Raw genomic sequence first — 24,586 nt, 5'->3', positions numbered from 1 at the left:
AAAAGAGCAACACTCCGATGAGGAAACTACAGACCCCGAACCACCAAAAAAGAGAATCAACCTTCTGCTGGTGGCATCTTACTCAGATGATGAAAATGAATGTGTGTCAGTACGCACTGCTTTGGATCGTTATTGAGCAGAACCCGTCATCAGCATGGACGCATGTCCCCTGGAATGGTGGTTGAAGCAAGAAGGCACGTAAAAATCTTGCGACACCGGCTACACCAGTGCCATTAGAATGCCTGTTCTCACTTTCAGGTGACATTGTATACAAGAAGGGGGCAGCATTATCTCCTGCAAATGTAAAGAAACTTGTTTGTCTGAGTGATTGGCTGAACAAGAAGTAGGACTGAGTGGACTTGCAGGTTCTAAAATTTTACATTGTTTAATTTTTGAATGCAGTTTTTTTTGTACATAATTCTACATTTGTAAGTTCAACTTTCATGAGAGATTGCAGTACTTGTATGAGGTGAATTGAAATATACTATTTCTTTTGTTTTTTTACAGTGCAAATATTTGTAATAAAAAATAAATATAAAGTGAGCACTATATTCTGTGTTGTAATTGAAATCAATCTATTTGAAAATGTAGAATGTAGAAAACACCCACAAATATTTAAATAAATGGTATTCTATTATTTAACAGTGCGATTAATCGTGATTAACTTTTTTAATCACTTGACAAACCCAATGAAATAGCATCTGAGTTGATCGTAACACTACATAACACAATGATAAATAGATGATAAAATGATCTAATTGGCTACATATTTCTAAAATAATACAAGAGAATATTACACTTTTGTCTACAGCCTTAGATACACAAAATTCTGCCTGAATTTTGAAGTATACGGCTTCTCTGAAAGTGAGAGGTTAAAAATTTGTGGCAGCAGTAATCTGCTTTGTCTGAACAGCTAGACCACGTATATGATGAACCAGAGTTTAATACGGTATCCACCAGGATGGTGTTTGTCCTTTTGGACCAAATTTCTTTTACCATTTTGGGAAAGAAAGAGCCAGGGTGGAGTAAGGAAAAACGAAGGAGTGGAAAAGGAAAGCACTGTTGTGTTTTCTCTCATGCCAGCCCCAATACATGGCAAATACTCTATTGATATTTGTAAAGATAACACCTTATCCTTTTAAATCTCTCCTTAAGTGATTTATTTGAAGAGCTGGTCAGAAATTTTCTGAAGGAATGCTTTTCTGTCAGAAAATGCTGTTGAAATTGAAATGTGACACAGGAACATGGTAGTTTTAATGACATGATGACAGAAACCAAGCAGGGTTCTGTTGGATACCTTCCTGATTTCTGGCCAGCTTGCCTGCCCAGGCTCCTAGCTCCTTGGCAACATGTCAGATGGGCTGCCTTTGGGCGAGGGCTCCCAGGCTCTCCAGCAGCACGCCAGGCGGACCTTCCTTGGAGCTGACAAGGTCCCTGTCTCCTCAGCAGCTCAGAAGCCCTACCTCCTCTGCCCACATGGCAGATTGTTGGGGCTTTGAGTAGCTTTAGAAACATTTATAAAAAGTCAAAACAAAAATATAATTAACGTTCAGTTAGAAGTTCTGAAACTTCATGTTTTGTTCTATTTCAGAATGAATTTTTTTTTTAATTTTCCACAGAATGGAAATTCTAGTTTTCAGCCAGTTCTATTCACTTGCTATTGTACCTACAAATCTCTTCTAGCATCTCTTGTGAGCTCTCCTGAGCAGGGACTGTTTGTTACATGTCTGTATGGTGACTAGCACAATGGAGTCATGCTCCTTAATTGGGGCTCCTAGGCAACACCAAAATACAAATAAATAATAATAAAGATGACTAATAAGAGAGCATTGGGCCAAGTCACTGAAAAAGTATCTACCTAGTAAGCCAAAGGATTCTGGCATCTGGAGCAAACCTTAAGATGCTAAGTATGCACTGGAGATGTGCAGAGGTTCATGATTACCAAGTACAGCAGAAGAGACAGAAATAGAAAGTGGACCCAGGGAACTACTGTGAGACAGGCTATAAGAGGGCAAGTAGCCCATTTTCTGGGGGAAGAAAGCTCTGCTAAAGAGTTTGAAATACCTAGCCAGATACATTGTCTTTTTAGACAACGCAGCAAGACCACCTCTGTTCCATGTGGAAAAGAACTCCCAAGTGGATGACATTCTGAATGGAAAAAGAGGTCTTCTGAACCCTGTCAGAATCTCCAAGGTTTGGAAAAAGACATGAGTACGGGAAACACTTAATTACATCTTCAAAGAGAACTACCCTGAATTAGACAGTCATCAAGATGGAATCACTGGAATTTCCATGCTTCTGGAGACGGGCTTGGAATAACATGTGGCCAATGACAGGCTAAGGTAGGGGTGTGAAGGAAAGAGCCTAGGACTGGAAACACAGGCTTCTGAAGCACAACTGCTGTGTACAGTTGTTAGTTGAGTGGCTGTCAAAGCACAGATAAATATCCTATAAGTTTGTGAGTAAGAAAGAGTTCCCTGGGATGATGGGGATATATGATTAAATGGGTCAACTCAGTCTTGAGCCTCGGTGGTGGCAACAGAACAATTTAAGACAAAGGCTAAGATCAGTTGGCTCTGTCCTTCCTCTAGCAAGTTTATTCATTGCTAAATAAAGAAATAGGTCACCAAGAATAGCTATGAGGACTGAAGTCATTGTCGTATGCCAAGATGATAGAATGTCTTTTACACACGCTCTTTAATGGGATATTGAAGAGAGATGAAAAAAATTTTGAATAAGAAAAAGGTGCAAAAAAAGCAGTAGCCCTGATATAGAATGGTCTGATAAGTCAGAAATAGTCAAAAGGATTTCTTGTGCACTGTGGTCCCTGCTTCTGGAAGATGACCCTCTGGCTTTGTAGAAGTAACATTAATTGTTTTGGTGAAGGAAGGAAGGAAGGAGTACATGAAAGTAGGACCAAGGCAGATAATGAAGACTTGAAAGTTGAAATTAGAAGCCTTATTTTTTTCTCGTTCCTAAAGTATGGACATCTTAATTTTAAGCTAGTTCATTAAGTGTCTGACCAAGAAGCTCCCAAAGATGCCCCCTTCAGAGTAAGGAAGAACTGGTATTTGGCATAAAGTTCTTCAAACAAGGATTTGAGAAAGAATTAATGGTAATTTAGGTACGAGTGATCACAACTTGATTACATTTCTAATGTGAAAACAGAATAAAGTCTAAACCAGTGAGATATATATTTGGTGCTTTAAAAGGGTCAATTTCACAAAGTTGAAAACAATTATGAGCCAAATTAGATGCAAGGAAAAATTTAAATCAGAAAAATGTGAATTGTTTAAGAACGCTTTACTAGTTGCCCAAAAAAGTCACAATCAGAAGGCCATATTGACTAAAAAAACAACTTGGTTTGGAGGGGAAGTGAAGGCAGTTCTAAAAAAAAAAAAAAAAAAAATTAAAAATGAAATATTACAAATAGATGAAAAGGGAAGTTAACAGTGACAAATACAAATCAGAAGCCAGGAATTGTATACAAATGGTAAGGGAAGAAAAGGGACACAAGGAGAAATCTATGGCTAGCTGGATTAAGTACAATAAGGAGTTTTTTAAGTCAATTAGGAACAAATGGAATCCTAACAATGGTATTAAGAACATAAGAACAGACATACTGGGTCAGACCGAAGGTCCATCTAGCCCAGTATACTTTCTTCTGACAGTGGCCAATGCCAGGTGTTTTAGAGGGAATGAACTGAACAGGTAATCATCAAGTGATCTATCCTATGTCACCCATTCCCAGCTTCTGGCAAACAGAGGCTAAGGACACCATCCCTGCTCATCCTGGCTAATAGCCATTGAGGGACCTATCCTCCATGAATTTATGTATTTCTTTTTTTAAACCTGGTTATAGTCTTGGCCTTCCCAACATCCTTTGGCAAAGAGTTCCACAGGTTGACTGTGCGTTGTGTGAAGAAATACTTCCTTTTGTTTTAAACCTGCTGCCTATTAATTTCATTTGGTGATCACTCTTATCCCATGACAGCTTGCTTTGCTTAAGAGCCTTTGGTGAGGGACCTTATAAAGGCTTTCTGAAAATTTAAGTACAGTATATGTACTGGATCCCCCTTGTCCACATGCTTGTTGACCCCCTCAAAAAATTCTAGCAGATTGATTTTGTAAAAGGAAATCATGCCTTGCCAATGTTGACTCTTCCCCAACAAATTGTATTCATCTACATGGCTGATAATTCTGTTCTTTACCATAGTTTCAACCAATTTGCCTGATCCTGGCAATTACAGGCAGGTAAGCCTAAATTCAGTATCACCTCTGGGGCCCTTTTTAAAAATAGACATCACATTAGCTATCCTCTAGTCATCTGGTACAGAAGATGATTTAAATGATAGGTTACAGACTGCAGTTAATACTTCTGCAATTTCACATTTGAGTTTCTTCAGGACTCTTGGGTGAATACATTCTGGTCTTGGTGACTTATTACTTTTTAGTTTATCAATTTGTTCCAAAACCTCCTCTTCTGACACCTCAATCTGGGACAGTTCCTCAGATCTGTCACCTAAAAAGAACGGCTCAGGTTTGGGAATCTCCCTCACATCCTCAGCTGTGAAGACCGATGCAAAGAATTAATTTAGTTTCTCCATAATGGCCGTATCCTTGAGTGCTCCTTTAGCATCTCGATCGTCCAGTGGCCCCACTGGTTGTTTAGCAGGCTTCCTACTTTTGATGTACTTAAAATATTTTTTGCTATTACTTTGAGTCTTTTGCTAGCTGTTCTTCAAATTCAAATTCTTTTTTGGCCTTCACTTGCCAGAGTTTATGCTCTATTCTATTTTCCTCAATAGGATTTAACTTCCACTTTTTAAAGGATGCCTTTTTGCCGCTAACCACTTCTTTTACATTGTTGTTTAGCTATGGTGGCGCTTTTTTGGTCATCTATAGTTTTTAATTTGGGGTATACATTTAAGTTGAGTCTCTATTACGGTGTCTTTAAAAATTTTCCATGCAACTTGCAGGGATTTCACTTTTGGCACTGTACCTTTTGATTTCTGTTTAACTAACTTCCTCATTTTTATGTAGTTCCCCTTTCTGAAATTAAATGCTACCATGGTGACCAGCTATATTCACCTCTTGGACCAGATGCTGTGCTCCAATGAGGACTAACTCAAGAATTGTCTCTCCTTTTCTGGGTTCCAGGACTAGCTGCTCCAAGAAGTAGTCATTTAAGGTGTCAAGAAACTTCATCTGTGCATCCCATCCTGAGGAGACATGTACCCTGTCAGTATGGGGATAGTTGAAATACCTCATTATTATTATTATTTCTTAATTGTATAGCCTTTCTAATCTCCCTGAGCATTTCTCAGTCACTATCAGCATCCTTGGTCAGGTGATCAGTAGTATATCCCTACTGCTATATTCTTATTATTCAAGCATGGAATTACTATCCATAGAAATTGTATGGTACAGTTTGGTTCATTTTAAGATTTTTATTTCATTTGACTCTACGCTTTCTTTCACATATAGGACCACTCCCCCACCAGCACTACCTCTTCTGTCGTTATGATATATTTTGTGTATATTTCGATATATTGGTCCACTACTAGATGGAAATGGTAGAATTATCGATAATAATGCAGAAAAAGCAGAAGTGTTTAGTAAACATTTCTCTTTTGTATTTGGGAAAAAACAGATGATTTAGTCACATCACATGATAACACTCTTTCCATTCCACTAGTATCTCAGGAGAATGGTCAACAGCAGCTACTAAAGTTAGACGTTTTTAAATCAGCAAGTCTGGATAATTTGCAACAAAGAGTTTCAAAAGGGCTGGCTAAGGAGCTTGCTGAACCAGTAATGTTGATTTTCAATAAGTCTTGGAAAACCAGTGAAGTTTCAGAAAACTGGAAGAAAGCTAATGTTGTGCCACATATTTTAAAAGGGTAAAGAGGATGACTCGGGTAATTATGGGCCTGCCTATTTGATAATCATCATGGGCAAGATGGAGCAACTGATACAGGACTTGATTAATAAAGAATTAAAGGAGGTAATATAATTAATGCCAATCAAAATGGGTTTATGGAAAATAGATCCTGTCAAACTAACCTGTTATTTTCTTCATGAGATTATGAGTTTGGTTGATAAAGTTAATAGTGTCAATGTAACAAATTTACACTTCTGTAAGGTGGTTAACTTGGTACAGCATGACATTTTGATTAACAACTAGAAAGATATCAAATTAACCCAATACACTATAAATGGATTAAAAGCTGTTTAACTGATAGGTCTCAAAATGTAAGTGTAAATGGGGAATCATCATTGAATTGGTGTGTTTCCAGCAGGGTCCCTCAGGGATTGGTTCTTAGCCCTACACTATTTAACTTTTTTAACAACCTGGAAAAAATACAAAATCATCACTGATAAAGTTTGCAGATGACAGAAAAATTTGGGGGGGAGTGGTGAATAACAGAGTATAGGTCACTAGTACAGAGCAATATAGACCACTTGGTAAAGTAGGTGCAAGCAAATAGTACATGTTTTAATGTGGCTGAATGTAAACATATACATTAGAGAAAAGAATGTAAGCCATATTTACAGGATGGGGGACTCTATCCTGGGAAGAAGCGACTCAAAAAAATTTGGGCGTGATGGCAGATGATCAGTTGCACATGAGCTCCCAGTGCAATGCTGTGGCCAAAGAGGGCTAATGCAATCCTGGGGTGCATAAACAGGGGAATCTCAAGTAAGAGTAGAGAAGTTATTTCACCTAAGTATTTGGCACTAGTGCAACTGCTGGTGGAGTACTGTGTCCAGTTCTGGTGTCCACTATTCAAGATGGAAGTTGATAAACTGAAGATGATTCAGAGAAGAGCCATGAGAATGATTAAAGGATTAGAAAACATGCCTTATAGTGATAGACACAAGGAGATCAATCTATTTAGCTTAATAAAAAGAGACAGTTAAGGGATGACCTGATTACAGTATCTATATGAGGAACAAATATGTAATAATGGGCTCTTCAATTTCACAGAGAAAGGTATAAAATGATCCCATGGCTGGAATTTGAAGCTAGACAAAGCTAGAAATAAGGCGCAAATTTTTAAATGAGGGTAATTAAACCACTGGAAAAACTTACCAAAGATTGTGGTGGATTCTTCATCAGTGTCAATTTTAAATCAAGAGTGGATGTTTTCCTAAAAGATATGCTCTATGAATTATTTTGGGGGAGTTGCATAGCCTGTTATTATACAGGAGGTCAGACTAGATTATCACAGTGGTTCCTTCCAGCTTTAGAATCTATGAATTTAAGAACTCTGCAGGCTGCAGTTAGCACAGCCAGGGATTTAACCAAAAGGAGGTCTTCATTCAAATACTTTGAAAATATATCAAAGTAGATGGTCTTCATAGGCAGGTGGTATAAAGAACAGAATGCCAAAGGTTCAAAGGGCAGCTCCATTAACACAGATGAGCTCCCCATCCGACAGTGGATGAGTCCATTACCAGCATCTTGGCAGATAGACTTATATTCTCTAACCTTAACTGAATTCCTTTACAGACTGTATTCTTGGTCTAACTATATACTTTACTTGTTCAGTACACACAGTAAATAGAGATAACAATGAGCAATATAAAAAGTAAAAAAAATGGAGACTGCATCTCTATGCCTTATACTGTGGACATGCAGAGAGAGGAGCAAATTCTGGAGGTAAGTTAGACTATTTACAAGTGGTCCTGAAGGCTACCAGAATTCCCAGTTCACAGGCTTTTTCTTCTCATTGATTTTGTCATCAGTGAACATTTTTTGCCATTGAGCTAAGAGATGCTTGATGCAGTAGGACAATCTCTGCAATCTCAAAGGGATGGATTAATGTCCTGGATGCATGGATATTTCTGGAAAATCTAATTAATAATTTAAGGGAAAAACTCAGGATCTTTTATAAGTCAATAAGAATAATAACTCTATATATAGTTTAAATCATGGCTTAATTTAGTTATAGCTAGCACTAATATATATATCTGATCTTCAAGCAGACCAAGACTATTATGAAACTGACTTCTAGAAGTAATGGGTTTGGCAAAATGATAGCAGATCAGTGTTTTGGAAATAGTAAATCTCAATGTTGACTTTTGGGAAGAAATTGGATAGAACACAGAGTACTATCTTCTGTTGATGGAATGTAAAGTACTGTTATAACAGTTCTCCAAGCTTGGGCATCGCCCAGGCAGAAACAAAAGGCATGAAAAAGGCCATTCTGAAGAACAGGAATTAGAATACCACCTCTTGGAATGGTTCAAATGTTTTTTTGGTTAAAGACTAGAGTACCAGCTTGAGCATCTATATGAGAAATATCTTAATTTCTGGAGGTTTCAATAACATTCATGTCTTTTAAAAATCTCTTGACATGTGAGCAAACTGCAAAGTCTGGAGTTATCTGAATTCAGCATAATACACAAGGGTGAAATTACTGAATTAGTGGATACCCAAACACCAGACCATATTGTAAAAGTAAAATCTGCAAAATGCTTAGGATGCTGTAGACTTCATGCATTAGGTTATGATGTTTACCTGAGTGTCTTACATATATTAATGGTGTTAGCCTTTGTCATTATGAGGTTTAATGCTGCTGGATTTGGAGGAAGCATTAAGTCCGGAGAAAAGGTCATAGCTGAATAAAAATAGCAAGAAGTGTCTTCTTATCACATCTGGGAACCAAAGCCTGGGTCACCAATTTGGTGCCACAAGTATCATCCTGACCCTTTCCTGTCAGACCAGTATTTTTCAATAGTCCAGTCCCATTTAACAGTCAAGAAGCTGAAGGGCATTGTGATAAATGAAGTGTGGGGGGGTGTAGCGCCCTTTGATGGACACCCAGCCAGCCAGTTAGCTGTAAAATCCCTCTTGGTAGCTGTTCTCTACTTGCTTCACCTGTAAAGGGTTAAAAAGTCCCCCAGGTAAAGAAAAAGAAAAAAGTGGCCACCCGACCAAAAGAGCCAATGGGAAGGCTAGAACTTCTTAAAATTGGGAAAGAAATTTTCCCTTGGTCTGTTGCTCTCTCTGGGCTGAAGAGACAGGCAGCAGGAATGCTGTGTAAAGTTTGAAACAGATATGAAAACCATCAGATCATATCTAGAACTTTTAACAACCCAAATATGTAAGTAAATTAGGAATGTTTAGAAAGACACGATTAGGTTTATTTCTGTTTATTTTTTAAGGCTTGTAAACTCCTCTGTGCTAACCCCAGATGCTTTTGTTTCCTTGTAACCTTTAAGCTAACCCCCAAGAAAGCTATTTTGGGTGCTTAATTTTTGGAATTGCTCTTTTAAAAACTAGCAAAAGCCTAAGTTCCAGATGTATTTTCTTCCTTTTTGTTTTTAATAGAATTTACCTTTTTTAAGAACAGGATTGGATTGTTGGTGTCCTAAGAGGTTTGTTCATGTTGTTTGATTAGCTGGTAGCAACAGCTAATTTCCTTTGTTTTCTTTCTCAGCTCTTCCCCAGAGGGGGAGTGGGAAAAGGGCTTGAGGGTACCCCACAGGGAGGAATTCCCAAGTGCTCCTTCCTGGGTCCAGAGGTTTTTTTTGCATTTGGGTGATGGCAGCATTTACCAAGCCAAGGTCAGAGAAAAGCTATAACCTTGGGAGTTTAATACAAGCCTGGAGTGGCAAGTATTAATTTTTAAAATCCTTGCGGGCCTCCACCTTCTGTACTCAAAGTGACAGAGTGGAGATTCAGGGTTGACAGGCATATTCTTCCAGTACTGTGACTCCCCAGAGTCTACTCCTGCATCTCTTCCTTTGATAAAGCAACCGGGGGAGGGCCTTGCGATTCTCCTCTGTGACAAACATGGCAATTCCCAGCTCTCCTAGTTGTCCGCTATGGCTGCATTTATACTAAAAAATTCCACCTGAAGCTACAGTACAATCTATCCTTATTAATCACCCTGCTTCAGGTGTACACCGTGTGCCCATCCTCATATAACAGTGCCCGCACGTGTTGCAGGGCCTATAGATTGTTGCATCTATCCCACAATTCCTGGCACAGTTCCCTGGAGCAAGTGCATAACATATTACAGGCAGAACTGGTAGCAATGCCAAACACTTTCTATTAGTTACTTTCATTTAACTTTGCTGAACTTCAACCATTTGGGCTGAATTTTCCATGCTGGATGGCTGAATGTTTTTAGAATATTTCACAAAAAAAGTTAAGTTGTTTCTCAGAACAAGGCTGGAAAGAATTATGTTGTTTTGCCCATCTTGAAAAATTCTTACAAACATTTCACTAAGACACTAGCATCTCCATGCTTTAGAGCAGGGATGTGAAACTGGAGGGTATGGGGTAAGGTGGTGCTGCCCTGGTATCAGGAATATGCCTTCTGCTGCCCTCATGAAAAAACTGCCCAAATCTGGCCAAATTATAAGCCTCAAAAAAAAAAAAAAAAAGAAGAAGAAACCCTGCAGTTCACACATACTCACTTGAGACTTGAAGTTTGGTAGAAACAGTCAATGAAGAGTCTGTCTGCACTGGGCTTGCACCAGGGCTGCAGGTGGTGAGAAGGATTTTCCCTGCAATTGCTCTGCCCTGCAATCAGGGGCCACTGTGGTGTTTGGCATAGGAAATGAGAGGAGGGAGTCTGTCTCTCCTGTGCTCTCAATGCTTCTGGTTGCTGATGCCCAGGAGAAATGAACAATGCATTTTGAATGGAACACAGGGTGAGGAACAGAGCATAGGTAGTGAGGGGAGGTGCATCCATGTGGAAAAAATAGTATGATAATGATTCTATAATTAAAGACTGTATCTTAATGCATATGCACAAGGGGACCCTAATCTCAGAGTTGCAATGCCATGGCAGAATTATCAACCTTTCCCGCAAAACTGCTGCTGGACCAAATTCAGGCCTGGAGACCCAAGGGAACTATTCTGACTAGTGCCACCATCTTTGGGCAGTAGTACTATATTCACCCTATTCATATCTCCATCCCCCCATCTCTCAACAAAATACTGAGTTTTTACTGAGGGCTTCAGCCTAAAACAGCCGCTCTTACTATACTGTACTAGAAGGAAAGCAGTACCTAGAGTCAGTCAGAGGCAAAAAAGGATATCCCAGATCTCTTCCTCCACTGTTTCTATAAAGGTAACCTAACAAGTCTACAAACACAAACTAAAACTGTGATGCTGAGAGAAAAGGTTAACTTATTAAATTGCAAAGTTATATCAGCACTGAAATATAAATACCAACAGAGAAAGATTGTGAGGACAGAAGCAGGTAAAAATGGAAGAAGAGATATGGTAAATTAGGCAGGAAAAAATGAAAAAAGCCAGACGAAGGGCTGGAATTGATACAAAAGTTAATTGTATATCTATATCACCATCATGAAACTTCAGTTGTCTCTGATATTTCCTTTATTTTCGAGCTGGCTGTGGAACATTATGAGCCAAATATCCAAAAAGAACTTATTACCAATCCTAACATCTTGTCTACCTCCTTCAATCTATTCAAAATCCCACCGCCTCCCGTCACTATGCCATCACTCTACCCGATTCCCTTTATTAGCATCCTAAAAAACAAAAACATAAAAAACATATAACACTCCACACACACACCCACACCCACACCCATAAATTCAAGTTCCTTGTCCTTACTTTCAAGGTTCTGCAATATCTCATCCCTACATATACAGAATCTCCATTTAAAACTTCCTCATACACGTCTACTAAATTTCTATCCTTACTTTTCCCTTCATCTTTTCCTGTTCGGACTTTGTGCCTCCTTTCATACTGCCCTCTATGCTTGGAACACCATCCACTTATCCACCAGTATCTTCTCTCCCTCCCTTTCACGCATCTTAAATCCCATTTCTTCAATAAAGTCATCATAAACTGGTTTCCTCACTTTCTTAGCAACCAAATAGGTGTAATATGTACTTCCATCCTGTTAACGGTGCAAAAAGTAAATGAGGGAAGCAAGCAGTAGATCACACTTCAACAGGTTTATGCTCCCCATTGGTGAGGTGGTTTAAGAGCTTTAGTGTTCCAAAGGTTGCTGAATTGCCACCAGTCACTGAGTGCATGGATCCAGGAGTGGGAATATTTAGCTTTTAGGGAAATATGGCACACAAACAAAAAAGTTTTTTGAAATAATTTTTTCAAAGTTTTCCCATGAGATTTCTGCGGCTGTTTAGAGAACCATTTGTTAATGCGGAAAAAATACAGAAAAATCAATCATGCAATAACTGATTTTTTTATACGTGGATTTTAATAATCTACAATAGAATTTATTTTAATGTACTGAATGCTACTTTGCATAGAGAAACATTTAAAAATAGTGATTATTTTCGATTGTTCAGATTTGGACAATAAGACAATTCTACATGAAAACAATTTCAAAACAGCAGCATATTAAAGAAACAGACACAAAAGATTTACCTTGCTGAGTTTTCTGTTCTTGAGTTCTATTCACAGTGAGGTCTAGAGGGCTATCCTGTTCTTCCTGAAGGGAGTTTTCCGTTTGGTTCATTTGGATATTTTTACATATCAGACTTGGTTCAAATGATGAACCATTTCTATTCTCTTGAATTTTGCTACTTTTTGAAATGTATTCAATTGCAAACTGACGGATCATCTTTTTCATTAATTCCTGAGCAACTAGGGGAATGTTAGGATCACAGTTCTGAGGAAGATCTGGGGAGGGGGAAAAACACATGGAATACATGCATTAATATAAATGAACAATTTTCTTTGATTATCTTTCTTTTAATAATGGTAAAATACTTACTCAAGAAATTTAATCATTTTGGCCCAGATTTTGAATCCCTTTCTACTTTACTCCATGTATAATTCTATGGAATCAATGAGATTACCTGGAAAGTAAGGTACTACTTAATGTAAGTAAGGGTACCAGAATCTAGCCCTTTGACTTTTAAAATATACTGAGCTGAAATTTGTCTTGTAGACTTCTAGGTCTGTGGTTTCACATGTGAAAGGCGTTTAAACAAAAATAGTGCAAGTGAATTAAATAAAGCTATAAGTCACAATGTAATGTTACTTTCAGAATGAACTTTTACTATAGCAAACAAAATATTATTTTAAGAATGTAGTTTTACAGACAATTAATCCTTAGTACTGATTGGAACATTCTGACATTCTCAGAAAAAACAAAGATTAAGTTTGACAAAGAGCTGTTTCACTTACACATTAAGTTAACTTTCATTGTCCACATTGTCAATTCAGGATTGCCAAGCCAAGTTGGTAAGATGTCATTAGGAATGTCCCATACAAATAGTAGTTCTGTAATAAACTAACATTTGATTTCTCAAACTTTTTCATGGTGTGTACCATGTTCTAATAGAGAAACTATTGTCTTAGAGAACAATTTCCTTTCCCATTTTCAATTATGAGGCCATATCTCCTTTAATTTGTGTTCACACAACATCCCTATGGCAAAACCAACAATTGCTTAATTTTTTCCAACACAGAAAAGTAGTATTAGGAAAGCGTGTAACATATTTTAGCCATCTTTTAATGCATTTACCAGCTGGAAAAAGGAATAGAGATAGCATCACGTGATTAGCTGGGTCTCATCAGATCACTAGCAACTTTGTCATAGACCAGTTTGAGAAACACCAAAGTAAAGTAAAATCCCACCTTCTGCTGCAATATAAAAGGTCTGCCAAATCAACAAAGCAAAAAAATTTAGCACTGAATAAGAATAGTTAGAAAAATTATCGAAATAGATCATTACTCCCTTATAGTTTCTGACTTAAGATGAGTTTTCAATGCAATACATGGGATTTACTCTCACAGATACAAAAATCATCCAATGGAGTTGAATAGCTAAATCTCCATATCCCATTCAACAATGAACCCTTACATGTCTGAATCACATTTTATTTTGACAAAAAAAGATGTTTCTATGGTTAATAACCTCAGTTTCATTGTGTTTTAATTGTGCTTTAAATATTCTGGCAATATTGTTTTACAGCAGACCAAGTGTCGTGGCAAAGAGTGTGGGGAACCTTATTAAGGTAGGATTACTTATATTGTAATTCTGCTTCTCTGAAGATACAATTTTGGCAGAATTCTCACTTGTGCATTTTAGCACAAGACAGACACCACTCCTCAAGCTCTAAGACTTTTGGTCCCTACGGGCAGCCGTATTTGGTTAGGGAGTTATCCTCCTCTCTTCCATCCTCCTCCCCCTCCAGCAACACAAGTGGCACACGAGACCCAGGAATCTAACCACTGCCCTTTTTTGAGCTCACAGGTACTGTGTCGGAGAACTTTCATCGGCTTCGTCAAGACAATGTCACTATCCTATTACACCATGAACTTTTTGATGGGGATTTCAATAGTGTCAAGCCTCTCAAAAACTTACAATAAGGGATGCAGAGAAACTGGTTTACCCTTCAACTAGGATCTTGAGAAGCTGAAAAGTCTGCCAAATGAAGCTGGATGCAGTTACTGTGGTATTTAAATTATTCTCAGGTAATATGCAACCACCAGTGGAGACGCGCAGGTGGGGTAGCTTGCATCCCAACACACTCTCTCTGCCTTTAGGAACCACAAAAACTACAGAACTTGGGGAGTTCACCCTACGTTATTATGCTAGGGAGCACAAAACCCAGGAATGAGAAATCTGCCCATCTGGCATCTTTAGTGAAATACAATTACTATCAAAGTTGCTGAGCTAACATAATAGTGGAAGAGTAAGCTATATAGCAATATTCTCTCCATAGCCACAAAATTACTGTTTCTTTCCAATTTCAGAATCTTTACTGCTGATCATATGTAAATCACACACACACACACACACACACACACACACACACACACACACACACACACACTGACTGTTAGAACCCAGGTTGAACCTGCAAAGCTAGTAATTGGAGAAGTCATCTTTTCACTCAGTCTGAACACTGAGGATTCAAATTTCCCATCAAAACATTCTCTCAAATATTAGGCTTTTTTTAAAAAAATCCCTTCTGAACATTTTCCAATTTTAGATGCCCTATGGGAAAACTCCATTAAAATCATCCCAGATCTTCAACTGCCAGTTACTGTAAATTTACAGATTTAAACTTATTTACCATAAAATGCTAATATAGGGAGAATGTGTGTGTGGGTGGAAGAGGCAGAGCATGACTCAAGATTGCACATGACTTAAATATGAATAGTACTTTCAATTTCATATTTTATTGTTATCTTTATACCTAAACATAGGACTACTTTATATTTGTTTTTCTACAATTCTTTAAAGAACTCTTGGGACTCAATGCCAAACAAGCACATACAACTTATGTGTATGGGTATATATATTTAACTGAAAGACCAACACAGAACCTAAAAATAAGCCCTAAGGTGCTAATCACTTTGCTCACCAGTAGATGCTACTTTGGTTTCACATCATCAGGGCCAGTTTTTTCTTATAAATAACATAACTTATGTAAGAGCTCTGCAGCTAAAAGGTTAAGTGAGATTCAGGCCACAAAGTCCTTGATAATAACTTTGAAAGACTGGGTTCAAGATCAGAGCTGTGTGAAATTCTGTATTTACACACCTGAAAACATCACCCCTCTCAAATCCTGGTGAAAAATCTTTAAGAAACATGAATTTCATTAGTCTGGACCAGATTAAAAAAATATCAGCAACTTCCTTGGGGACGATGTGCATCTCATACTCCCTATGTATTCCTCCTTTGTTCATTTATGTACCCAACTCAACCCTGACCTAGTGAGATACCACATCTGAATCTGGTGGTAATCTGGCCACATCAGTGTTACTGAAATATACAGAGAGAGTGTGCACTATACTACTATTCTTTCCAAGACAGATCATATTTCTTTAACTTTTCATATGGTGGAGGAATCACATTGAGTAGAAAAAATTGTTTGGGGGAAAAGAATGAGAAACATAGCATTTCTTTTCAAATATGATACCGCAGGGAACTGATTAGAAGTATTTTGGAGAAGATATAATGCCCCACAGATCTTCAAGATAGGTTGAAGTAAAGTGTTGGGGGTCTTGAATGTGCTACCAGTCACTGAGAAAAATTCTAACAAAAACAATAAGTGATCTTGGATTTAAACAGGATTTTCAATCACATACTGTATACTTCTGTCAAGTAAAAATTTACTTATGAAAAATACATTTAAAAATTACATTTCAGTACTTAAGTGTATGTTGATGAATACTGAAAAATATTTTAAAAAGATAAATTCAATAAAGGACTTGCTAGGTTGAAGTAATCAAATTATAATACACCTCTATCCCGATATAACGCGATCCAATATAACATATATCCGAATTCAACGCGATAAAGCAAAAATGGTTCTCTGTCTTGTCTACAATATACTTTTATTCGGTTTAATCCCAGTTTATACATGTAATGATTACCGCATATATATTCAGTATGCATGTTTTTACAAGCCTGCCTTGGATCGAAAGTCAAAACACAAAGCCGAGCGCCTTTCCAGCATTTTTAAACTTTCACTCCGATCTTCATTTCATAAAAAACAGTCTTGTCTGCAAGTCTTAATTAAAGTTATAACGTTGACAGTTTAAATCCGTTGATAGTTTAAAAACCATTGAAAGTTTAAATTAGTTTTGCGGACAACAAAACCATATGCGAGGTGGTAGCTAATTTTCAATGGCCGTTATAATAAAAACGGCTTTTGTATTTATAACCATGACTAATTTATCAAAAAGGAGAGTTCAGTCTAACTTCGTCGTTGACTAACCTGCTGCCGCCTTGCCAGTTTAAAGTTGTTACAAAACCATCTGTGGTCGGCGCCTTGGCTCTTAAAATGTGGCTTGTATCAAATTACATACATACAATACATTGTCTGTACAAATGTGCATGTATCAAAGTGGTGGAACGAATGTGCAACAATGAGAAGGCAGGGGTAAACGTATGCTGCCTGCCCATGGTCCCATTAGGCGTTCTCATTTCTCCCGCCTATTTTAATCTTGTTTCTAAATTGTGTGCAGTATAGACTAAGCTTAAGTTGTCTCACTAGTTGTATTTTGGAAACACTAACGCTGCGCTGTCATTTTCTAAACCATTATAAAAATTGTTAGCATTAATATTAAAATACCATTGACATGATGGCAATTAGTTCACAGCCACAGAAACGAAAGGCATGGACAGTCAAAGAAAAATTGGAAGCTTTGGACAGACTGAAATCAGGAATGAGCCAAGCAAAGGTCTCAAAAGAATTAGGAGTCGGGGGAATCAACATGAAGAGGGTGGATCAAAGATGAGGAAAAATTACGATCAATGCTAGTTGAACTGCATGAAAGTGAAGGCCTGGAAAGGAAGCGCCTAAAACTGCCCAACTAGATAGAGCAGTATTTACATGGTTTACCCAAGAATGCTCCGACGGCACACCAATTTCCAGTGACATTATAAGGAAACAAGCGGAGAAATTGAAGAAGGATCTCGATTTTAGACGCTCGGGTGAGGACACTTCTGCACATCAAGGTAACGAATTTAAAGCTAGCAGTGAATGGCTTAATTGTTTTAAAAAATGTCATGGCATTCGGCAAATCACAATTTCAGGAGAGACGTGCTCTGCAGATATAAAAGCTTGCAACCAATACCCGCTAAAGTTACAAGAGATCATCATCGAGAGTGGCTATGCTCCGGAGCAAATCTATAACGTTGATGAAACCGGCTTATGTTACCGTATGCTGCCGGATAGAACACTTGCTTCTAGGACCTAAGAACAAAAGGCTGAAGGGTTTTAAGGTGATAAAAGAGAGAGTGACAATACTTTTCTGTGTGAATAAAACCGGTTCACATAAACTTAAACCTCTGCGCATAGGCAAATCCAGGTCACCTAGGGCTTTCCACCATAAGAACATGGATTCGCTTTCATTCGTTGATCACCATTCAAAAAATGCCTGGATGATATCGGATATTTTCGAGGAATGGTTTAATAAATATTTTGTAACCAGCTGTCCGGAGCCACCTACACAGACAAAACCTGGAGCCAAGGGCATTGCTCCTACTTGACAACTGTCCCGCCCACCCCCCAGTTGAGACCTTAACCAGCAAAGACGGGAAGATAAAGGTGAGCTACCTTCCTAAGAACACGACGTCCAAAATACAGCCCCTCGATCAAGGCATTATAGCCACATTTAAAATGAACTACTGTAAAGCCTTAGTAAAGAAAATTGTTGAGGACAACAGTAGCATAATGGATGTAATCAAGAAATTGAATTTGCTGGATGTATTTAACTTAGGCGAGACAGCCTGGCTAGGAATCACTCTGTCAATGATAGAGAAATGTTGGCATCGTGGTCTCGAAAGTGCTTTTGTCACTGAAAGCGACGACAACCAAGATGAGGAAGAAGACGAAAATGAGAACAACTTTGAAGGTTTTTGGAAGAAGAGGCCATGGAGGCAGAATGAGGCTACAGGGAACTTATGGCTCAAAGTGGAATAGCTGATGTTCAAGAGTGGATGCTATGTGTCCAACCTATGAACGACTTACAGATGTAGATATAATTCATAATGTTGCCCCTCAATCACCTGGTGCCTCAGAAAATGTGTCTAACTCTGAGGATAGTGACGAAGAACCCTCAGAGCCACCGCCCAAAGCTGCTGATGCGGTTGTAGGGTTAGAGATTGGTCTTAAGTGGCTAGAAAGCCAGGATGTGGATAGACTGCAAATACTGCAGTTAAAATCCATAATTGACCTGGCGAAGAAGGCGGCTCGCAGTAGCATGAAGCAACAAAGTATAACAAGTTTTTTTTTAAATTAAAAAATTTTTAAGGGGTGCCTCTTAAAAAAGAAAGCATCTTGTACGCCAAAAAAAGGTATTTACCATTTTATCAATGTCTCTAAAACTTGATTACTTTACCATTTTTAGCTTCATTTTAACCTTTTCTATAAGTAAAAACTCCCATCTCCAAAATGTTTTCAAACTACAGTATTTAATAGTTAACAGTTCATATTACTTAATCTACGTATAACATAGTTGGCTAAGTGACAAAGTGGCCCATGCTCCTATTTGCTAAAATACCCAAATCCTTTTTTACAACAATTTGTAAGGATGCGTAATTAAAAGCATTTTCTGATATTTTATGTGAATTTTGCATTTTCCAAAGCATTACACGCAGACCAAACAATTGATGTACGATGAAACCTAGCCCACAAGGTTGCATTTAGCAGTGTTTAGTACCTGTGTTCTTAATACTCCGTATCTTAAGTAAGCTTGTAAAATCATTGTTGTAATTAAAGAAAGAAGATACAATTTAACCATCATAGAACAGGTTTATTTACTGCATACACCGTGTTAGTTCTAACAAAAATGATTTGCTGACTATTAATAACGGAAATGCTCGAGGCCAAAGCAAGTTCGATATAACGCGGTAAGATTTTTTGGCTCAGGAGGACCGCGTTATATCGGGGTAGAGGTGTACATATGCCTCAGTTGCATTATATGACAAAGTCAAAAGATTATGTATAACTGTGTTGATAAAACTGTATTTTCTTACAAAAACAAAATATTAAAAAGTTTAATATTCTACTTAGCAGAAGTGTTTCACTGTACATAATAGTAACTAATTTAGTGAACGTGAAAACAGTAAATACACTAAATACACTCTTGCAAAAAAATAAACTGCATCTCTCTCTATATAGTGTGGTTTTGGATTTTTTTTTATCCTCAGCAGGTAGCACCAAATACACTTTCGATGAACACCCTAGTAATACAGTGCAAAGATGTGTTTTATTATTTCTTAGGAAGTCATGACTACAGCTAAGAGCTTTTTAAATGTGGTTCCATCCCTATGTCCATTTACAGACATGAAGCCAGGCCACCTGTTCTTCCCAAACCACTGGGCAGCTGAGGATTTCCCCAGTATGTGTGCGCGTACCATTCCACAGGCAATGGAACAGTCCTTAAGAATTTGGCCTAAGGGAAAGTAGCTCTGTGGTTGCTCTAACCTTTGCCCAGGGCCATGCAGGTCCCTTGCTGGTACTGGGACCAAGGTAGGTATTGCTCCCAGCTTCAGGAGCTCCAAGTGTCAGTGAGGCGTAGCTGGAATTTTTCTGCCCATGATTTCTCAACATTCCAGTCCAAAATACAAGAGTAGACAATGATGGAGCTACTGAGTAACTAATTATTATTACTCTGTATTATAGTGGTTTTCAAGCTTTTTGTATTGGTGACCCCTTTCATACAGCAAGCCTCTGAGTGTGACCCCCCCTTATAAATTAAAAATGGAAGGGGTAATTTAATTTAATGGGGGCTTGGGGCTGTCAGCCCCATGGAGCTGAGAGCTCATGACCCCCATGTAACCACCTTGTGACCCCTTGAGAGGTCACAACCCCCAGTTTGAGTCTCCCTGCTGTATTATTTGTTACTGTCTGGAGTCCCCAGCATCAGGACGTCCATCTTCTGAGCTGTACTATACAGGATCACTATACTTGGATGGCTCTTTGAAGAGAACATATATGACTAGTTTAGTTGGTGGTTTGGATATACACACATTTTAGAAAGTCTACAGAGGGTGTGAAGGGGTATACAAACCCCACATTGGGCACCACGGGGTTAATGAGCTATTACGGGCTCAGTCAGCCACACCCCACTTGTGAGAAATGTCAGACTTGGAAGGAACAGCTTACGAGGAGAGATCAGAGCACAGTTTGTTTGGAACAGACCAGAGAGGACCACAGGCTTCCAGCACTCAACTCCTGGAGAAAGGCTGGCTGAAGGCAAGAGCTTCTCAGATGACTGCTGCCCAACAGCCCCCTCTGTGAAGGAAGGAGTGCTGATCCACTTTTGGTGGAACTATTGTTTTCTGTTAAGCTGTGCCCACAATGGGCTCACAGGCTACCAGAAGCCTTCTGAAGAAAGGAGCAGTTACTCACCTGGTGCATTACTAGAGTTCTTTTAGATGTGCAACCCCAGGAGGGTTCTCCACTTTATTGCTCATGTATACATGTGCTTTTGACTGAAGATTTTCAGTAGCAGTGTGTTTGGCCCATGCATGTTCTCCAGACACCTTCATGCCCCATAAGTAAAACTGTGCAGGCAAACCACCCTCAGTTCTTCCTCTGCTGCGAAACCCCGCAAGAAGAAACTCTGAAACAGAGAGGAAGGAGGGCAGGTAGTGACGTGCCCGTTGGGACGCATATCTCAAGGAACTCCAGTTACTGCATAAGGTGAGCAACCTCTCCTTCTTCAAGTAGTATCCTTATGAGCAATCCACTTCAGTTGACTCCCAAGCAGTATTCCCAGAAGAATTAGGGAGCTTTGGAGCTGGATCTAAGATTGATGACAGAACTGCATTGCCAATAGCAGCTTCTAATCTGGCAGCAAGTATAAAAGCATTGTGTTTGGGGAAAGTATGTATGAAGACCAAGTAGCAGCTCTGCAAATTCCTGCAACTGGAACCATTCTCAATAGCACCAAAGAAATAGACTGGGATATTGTAAAATTAGCTAATACTCTGGAAGCAGGTGGAATGTTAGCCTCACAGCAAGAGATAATATATCCTGAAGTCCACCTTAAAAGTCTCTGGGTGGAAACTGTGGATCCCCGGATATGTCCGCAAATGATCTGAAGACAGTATAAGCTTCCTACATAAAAACTGCCATACTGGGTCAGACCAAAGTGTCCATCTAGCCCAGTATCCTGTCTTCCGACAGTGGCCAATGCCAGGTGCTTCAGAGGGAATGAACAGAATAGGTAATCATCAAGTGATCCATCCCCTGTTGCCCATTCCCAGCTTCTGGCAAAAGAGACTCTAAGCACTCTCCTTGGTGCAACGTGCTTAAGAGTCCCTACTGCAACGGTCATGCTTCAGTGCAGAGAACGATTTCCATGGCTCTTGGATGAACCAGAAGACTTTAACAAGCTGCTGGTACCAGAGCAAGTTGAAGTCTTGGATGTATCCCATCTGGGACCAGATTTTCTAGAATGGTCAGATTTTGGTAGTGACCAAATCTTTTTCTCACAGACAGCCTCTGTCAAAGAGCTAAAAGTCCTCTTTTTGGGTGCCTTTATCGATACCCTTTGTACTCTTATCCCACAAAACTCGGTGAATGGGGTACCGATGGGGCGCGGTGTTCACTCAGAGGATGATGTACAGAGGGGTTACCTAGACCTGGATACAAGGCTGGTTGCAGGGATTGATACATCATAAGAAGTCTAAATTTAATTTCCCTGTTTTTTTGAGACCTGCTTTTAATAGATAAGCAGATTTTACCCTTTGATGGTACATGGGTGTCTCCTAGACAGTGGAGACACCGGGAATATCCGTCACTAACTGGAAATCAATTCCTGGTGGGTGAAGCAGCATTTGAATCTCAGCATAATTCTGCAAAGACTATTCCTGAAGATAGCCCTTCCAGGGAAGGCCGGAGGAGAGGGAAAAAAGGTGATAAAGGAAGAAAACACGTTAAGATAATATCAAACTATAAAACTATGTTACAACAATAAAAATAAGTAAACTAAACTAAATTATCAGAAAAGGCTGAGTTATAAACTCAGTTTGAAAGAGTCACACTAGGCACTCCATCTCAAGCCAAAGGGAAGTTGAGAAGTAACTTAAGGTGTTTTGCCCATGCAGCTCTATATATCCACCATAACGGGGAAGAGGATGGCAGGAGTGCATAGGCAGGTCAAATGAGCACTGCTACTGAACATCTCTGATCAAAGGTGCACACGAACCTGAAGTGAAAGCACCTGTAGGAACACTACTCGTAGAACAACAGAATTTTACCACACCAATGAGACAATTCATGTGTGTTCCTTTCTTTTTGTGCTCACTGGCAACCCCAGAAGGGGTGGACCGTCCACCAGGGCTCGGCTGGAGGGCTGAGCATCTTCTAACTGGACTAGCACATGTCTATACTTGGACTAGTGTGGTGGAATGCCCAGATGTTGCAGACCAGAGGCTGGGTGAATGCAAAGGCCTGGCTCGTGCGGTAAGGGGTGCTCTGAACACGGAACATTATGACAAAGGATAACAGAAATCGACAGGGATTTTTACAAACATTTGTTGAGCATTCTCCCCAGACTTTTGGAGTTTCACCTGGGATTTTAGCCAAAACTTGTGGATTTCTCATTTCGTTTTCAGCTCTACTTTGGCCCAATTCATCAATTTTAATACTAGATTTTGAAAGATACAAGGAGAGTTGTTCAAAAATGATTAATATAAGAAAGTGAACAGTTGCTACTGGATCAAATGTAATAGAAACCTCCAAAAATCCTGCAAGTAACACAAGTAAACACCAGGGAGGCAGAAGAGCTATTTAGCTAAAGGATATGTTGGCAACAAGGACAAATGGGTATAAATTGGCCTTTGAATAAATTTAGTTTGGAAGTAGAAGACTGTAGTTAACATAATACAAATCACTTTCACTCTAATTAAGAGTATTTTAAAGTGTCTTTATTATTTGAATAATCACAGGGCTATCTAATAGCCAACCTTGTTGTTTTGTGATTAGTGCACTAACTTTTGCAAGATCAGAATCCACTCCCACAGGCCATCAGGAGATGAAAGAACTTTAGAGGCAGCACAATTAGATTTTGCTAAGACAGGAATACCTCTGAGTCTGAACTAACCTCTATAGGCAAACGAAGAGTAGGGATGAGGAACGTAGGACTGAAAGGCACCTCCTGGTTCATCAAATCCAGTCCCCTGCTATCACAGGCAACCCCATCACATAATCCCATTCTTAAACTTACCAAGCGCCACCTGAAACCTAGTTGGGTTGTTTGCCCCCACTATTCCCACTGGAACGCTGTTCTAGAACCTCGCTCCTCTGATGGTTAGAAACCTTCTAATGTTCAGCCTACATGTATTCATGGCCAATTTATACCCATTTGTTCTTGTGCCAATGGTTGTCCTTCAGCTAAAATAGCTCTTCTCCCTCCCTGGTTTTCATTCCCAATGTATTTAGAGAGAGCACTCATATCTCCTCTCTCAGCCTTCAGTTACTCAGGCTAAACATGCTGAGCACTTTTAGTCTTATCTCGTAAGATAGGCGTCTCCATTCCCTGATCATCCTCATAGCCCTTCTCTACATCTATTCCAGTTTGAATTCATCTTTCTTGGGATGACCACAACTACACACAGTATTGGAGGGGGTCCAAACACAACAAAATTCACCATGGAAATCAAGTTGGGGGAGGTCAGGATATGAAGAGTTTTGGCAGCTAGGGAATAAGGGTTTGGAAGCACAGAAAGACTTGAATAGCTTGCAGGAAAGATCATTTTGTTGTAAAAGAGAACTGCAATGGATGGTGCCTGTCTTAGCTTATGGCTGCTTGGAAGGACTCAAATCACCCTGACTGTACTGCTCCCTGCTCTGCTTGCGACTCCACTTCTTAACCTCTACTGCAACTGTCTCCAGCTTTCCATCTTCTCTTGCAGAGAGGTCTGATTCTGTAAGGTGCTGAGCAGGACCTCTTCAAGTCCTATGGATTTCAATGGGAGCTGCTGGGGCTCTGTACCTCTGAAAATCAGGCCATTCGTATTTAGAAAATTAAATAGGAATTTAGATGTTATATATTTGTACTTAGTTTGAAAATTTGGGCCTAAGCATTTTGTGTATTTCCAGACAAAAATTGCATTAAGATGGAGTTATATTTGAGAGTACATCTCAG

General features: G+C 39.1%; 1 protein-coding gene across 1 annotated transcript in view; it reads right to left on the bottom strand.

Moving 5' to 3' along the window:
- Positions 1-24,586, bottom strand: part of LOC112114389 (ligand-dependent nuclear receptor corepressor-like protein) — a 131,831-nt gene that overhangs the window by 20,649 nt on the left and 86,596 nt on the right. Inside the window, exon 3 of the mRNA XM_026648013.2 lies at positions 12,386-12,640. Coding sequence (XP_026503798.2) covers positions 12,386-12,640 — 255 coding nt within the window. The remainder of the gene's footprint in view (positions 1-12,385; positions 12,641-24,586) is intronic.

Source organism: Terrapene carolina, unplaced genomic scaffold, assembly GCF_002925995.2.
Source record: "Terrapene carolina triunguis isolate 2854851 unplaced genomic scaffold, T_m_triunguis-2.0 Scaffold66, whole genome shotgun sequence".
Taxonomy (NCBI): Eukaryota; Metazoa; Chordata; order Testudines; family Emydidae; genus Terrapene; species Terrapene triunguis.
This window is presented reverse-complemented; position numbering and strand designations above follow the sequence as displayed.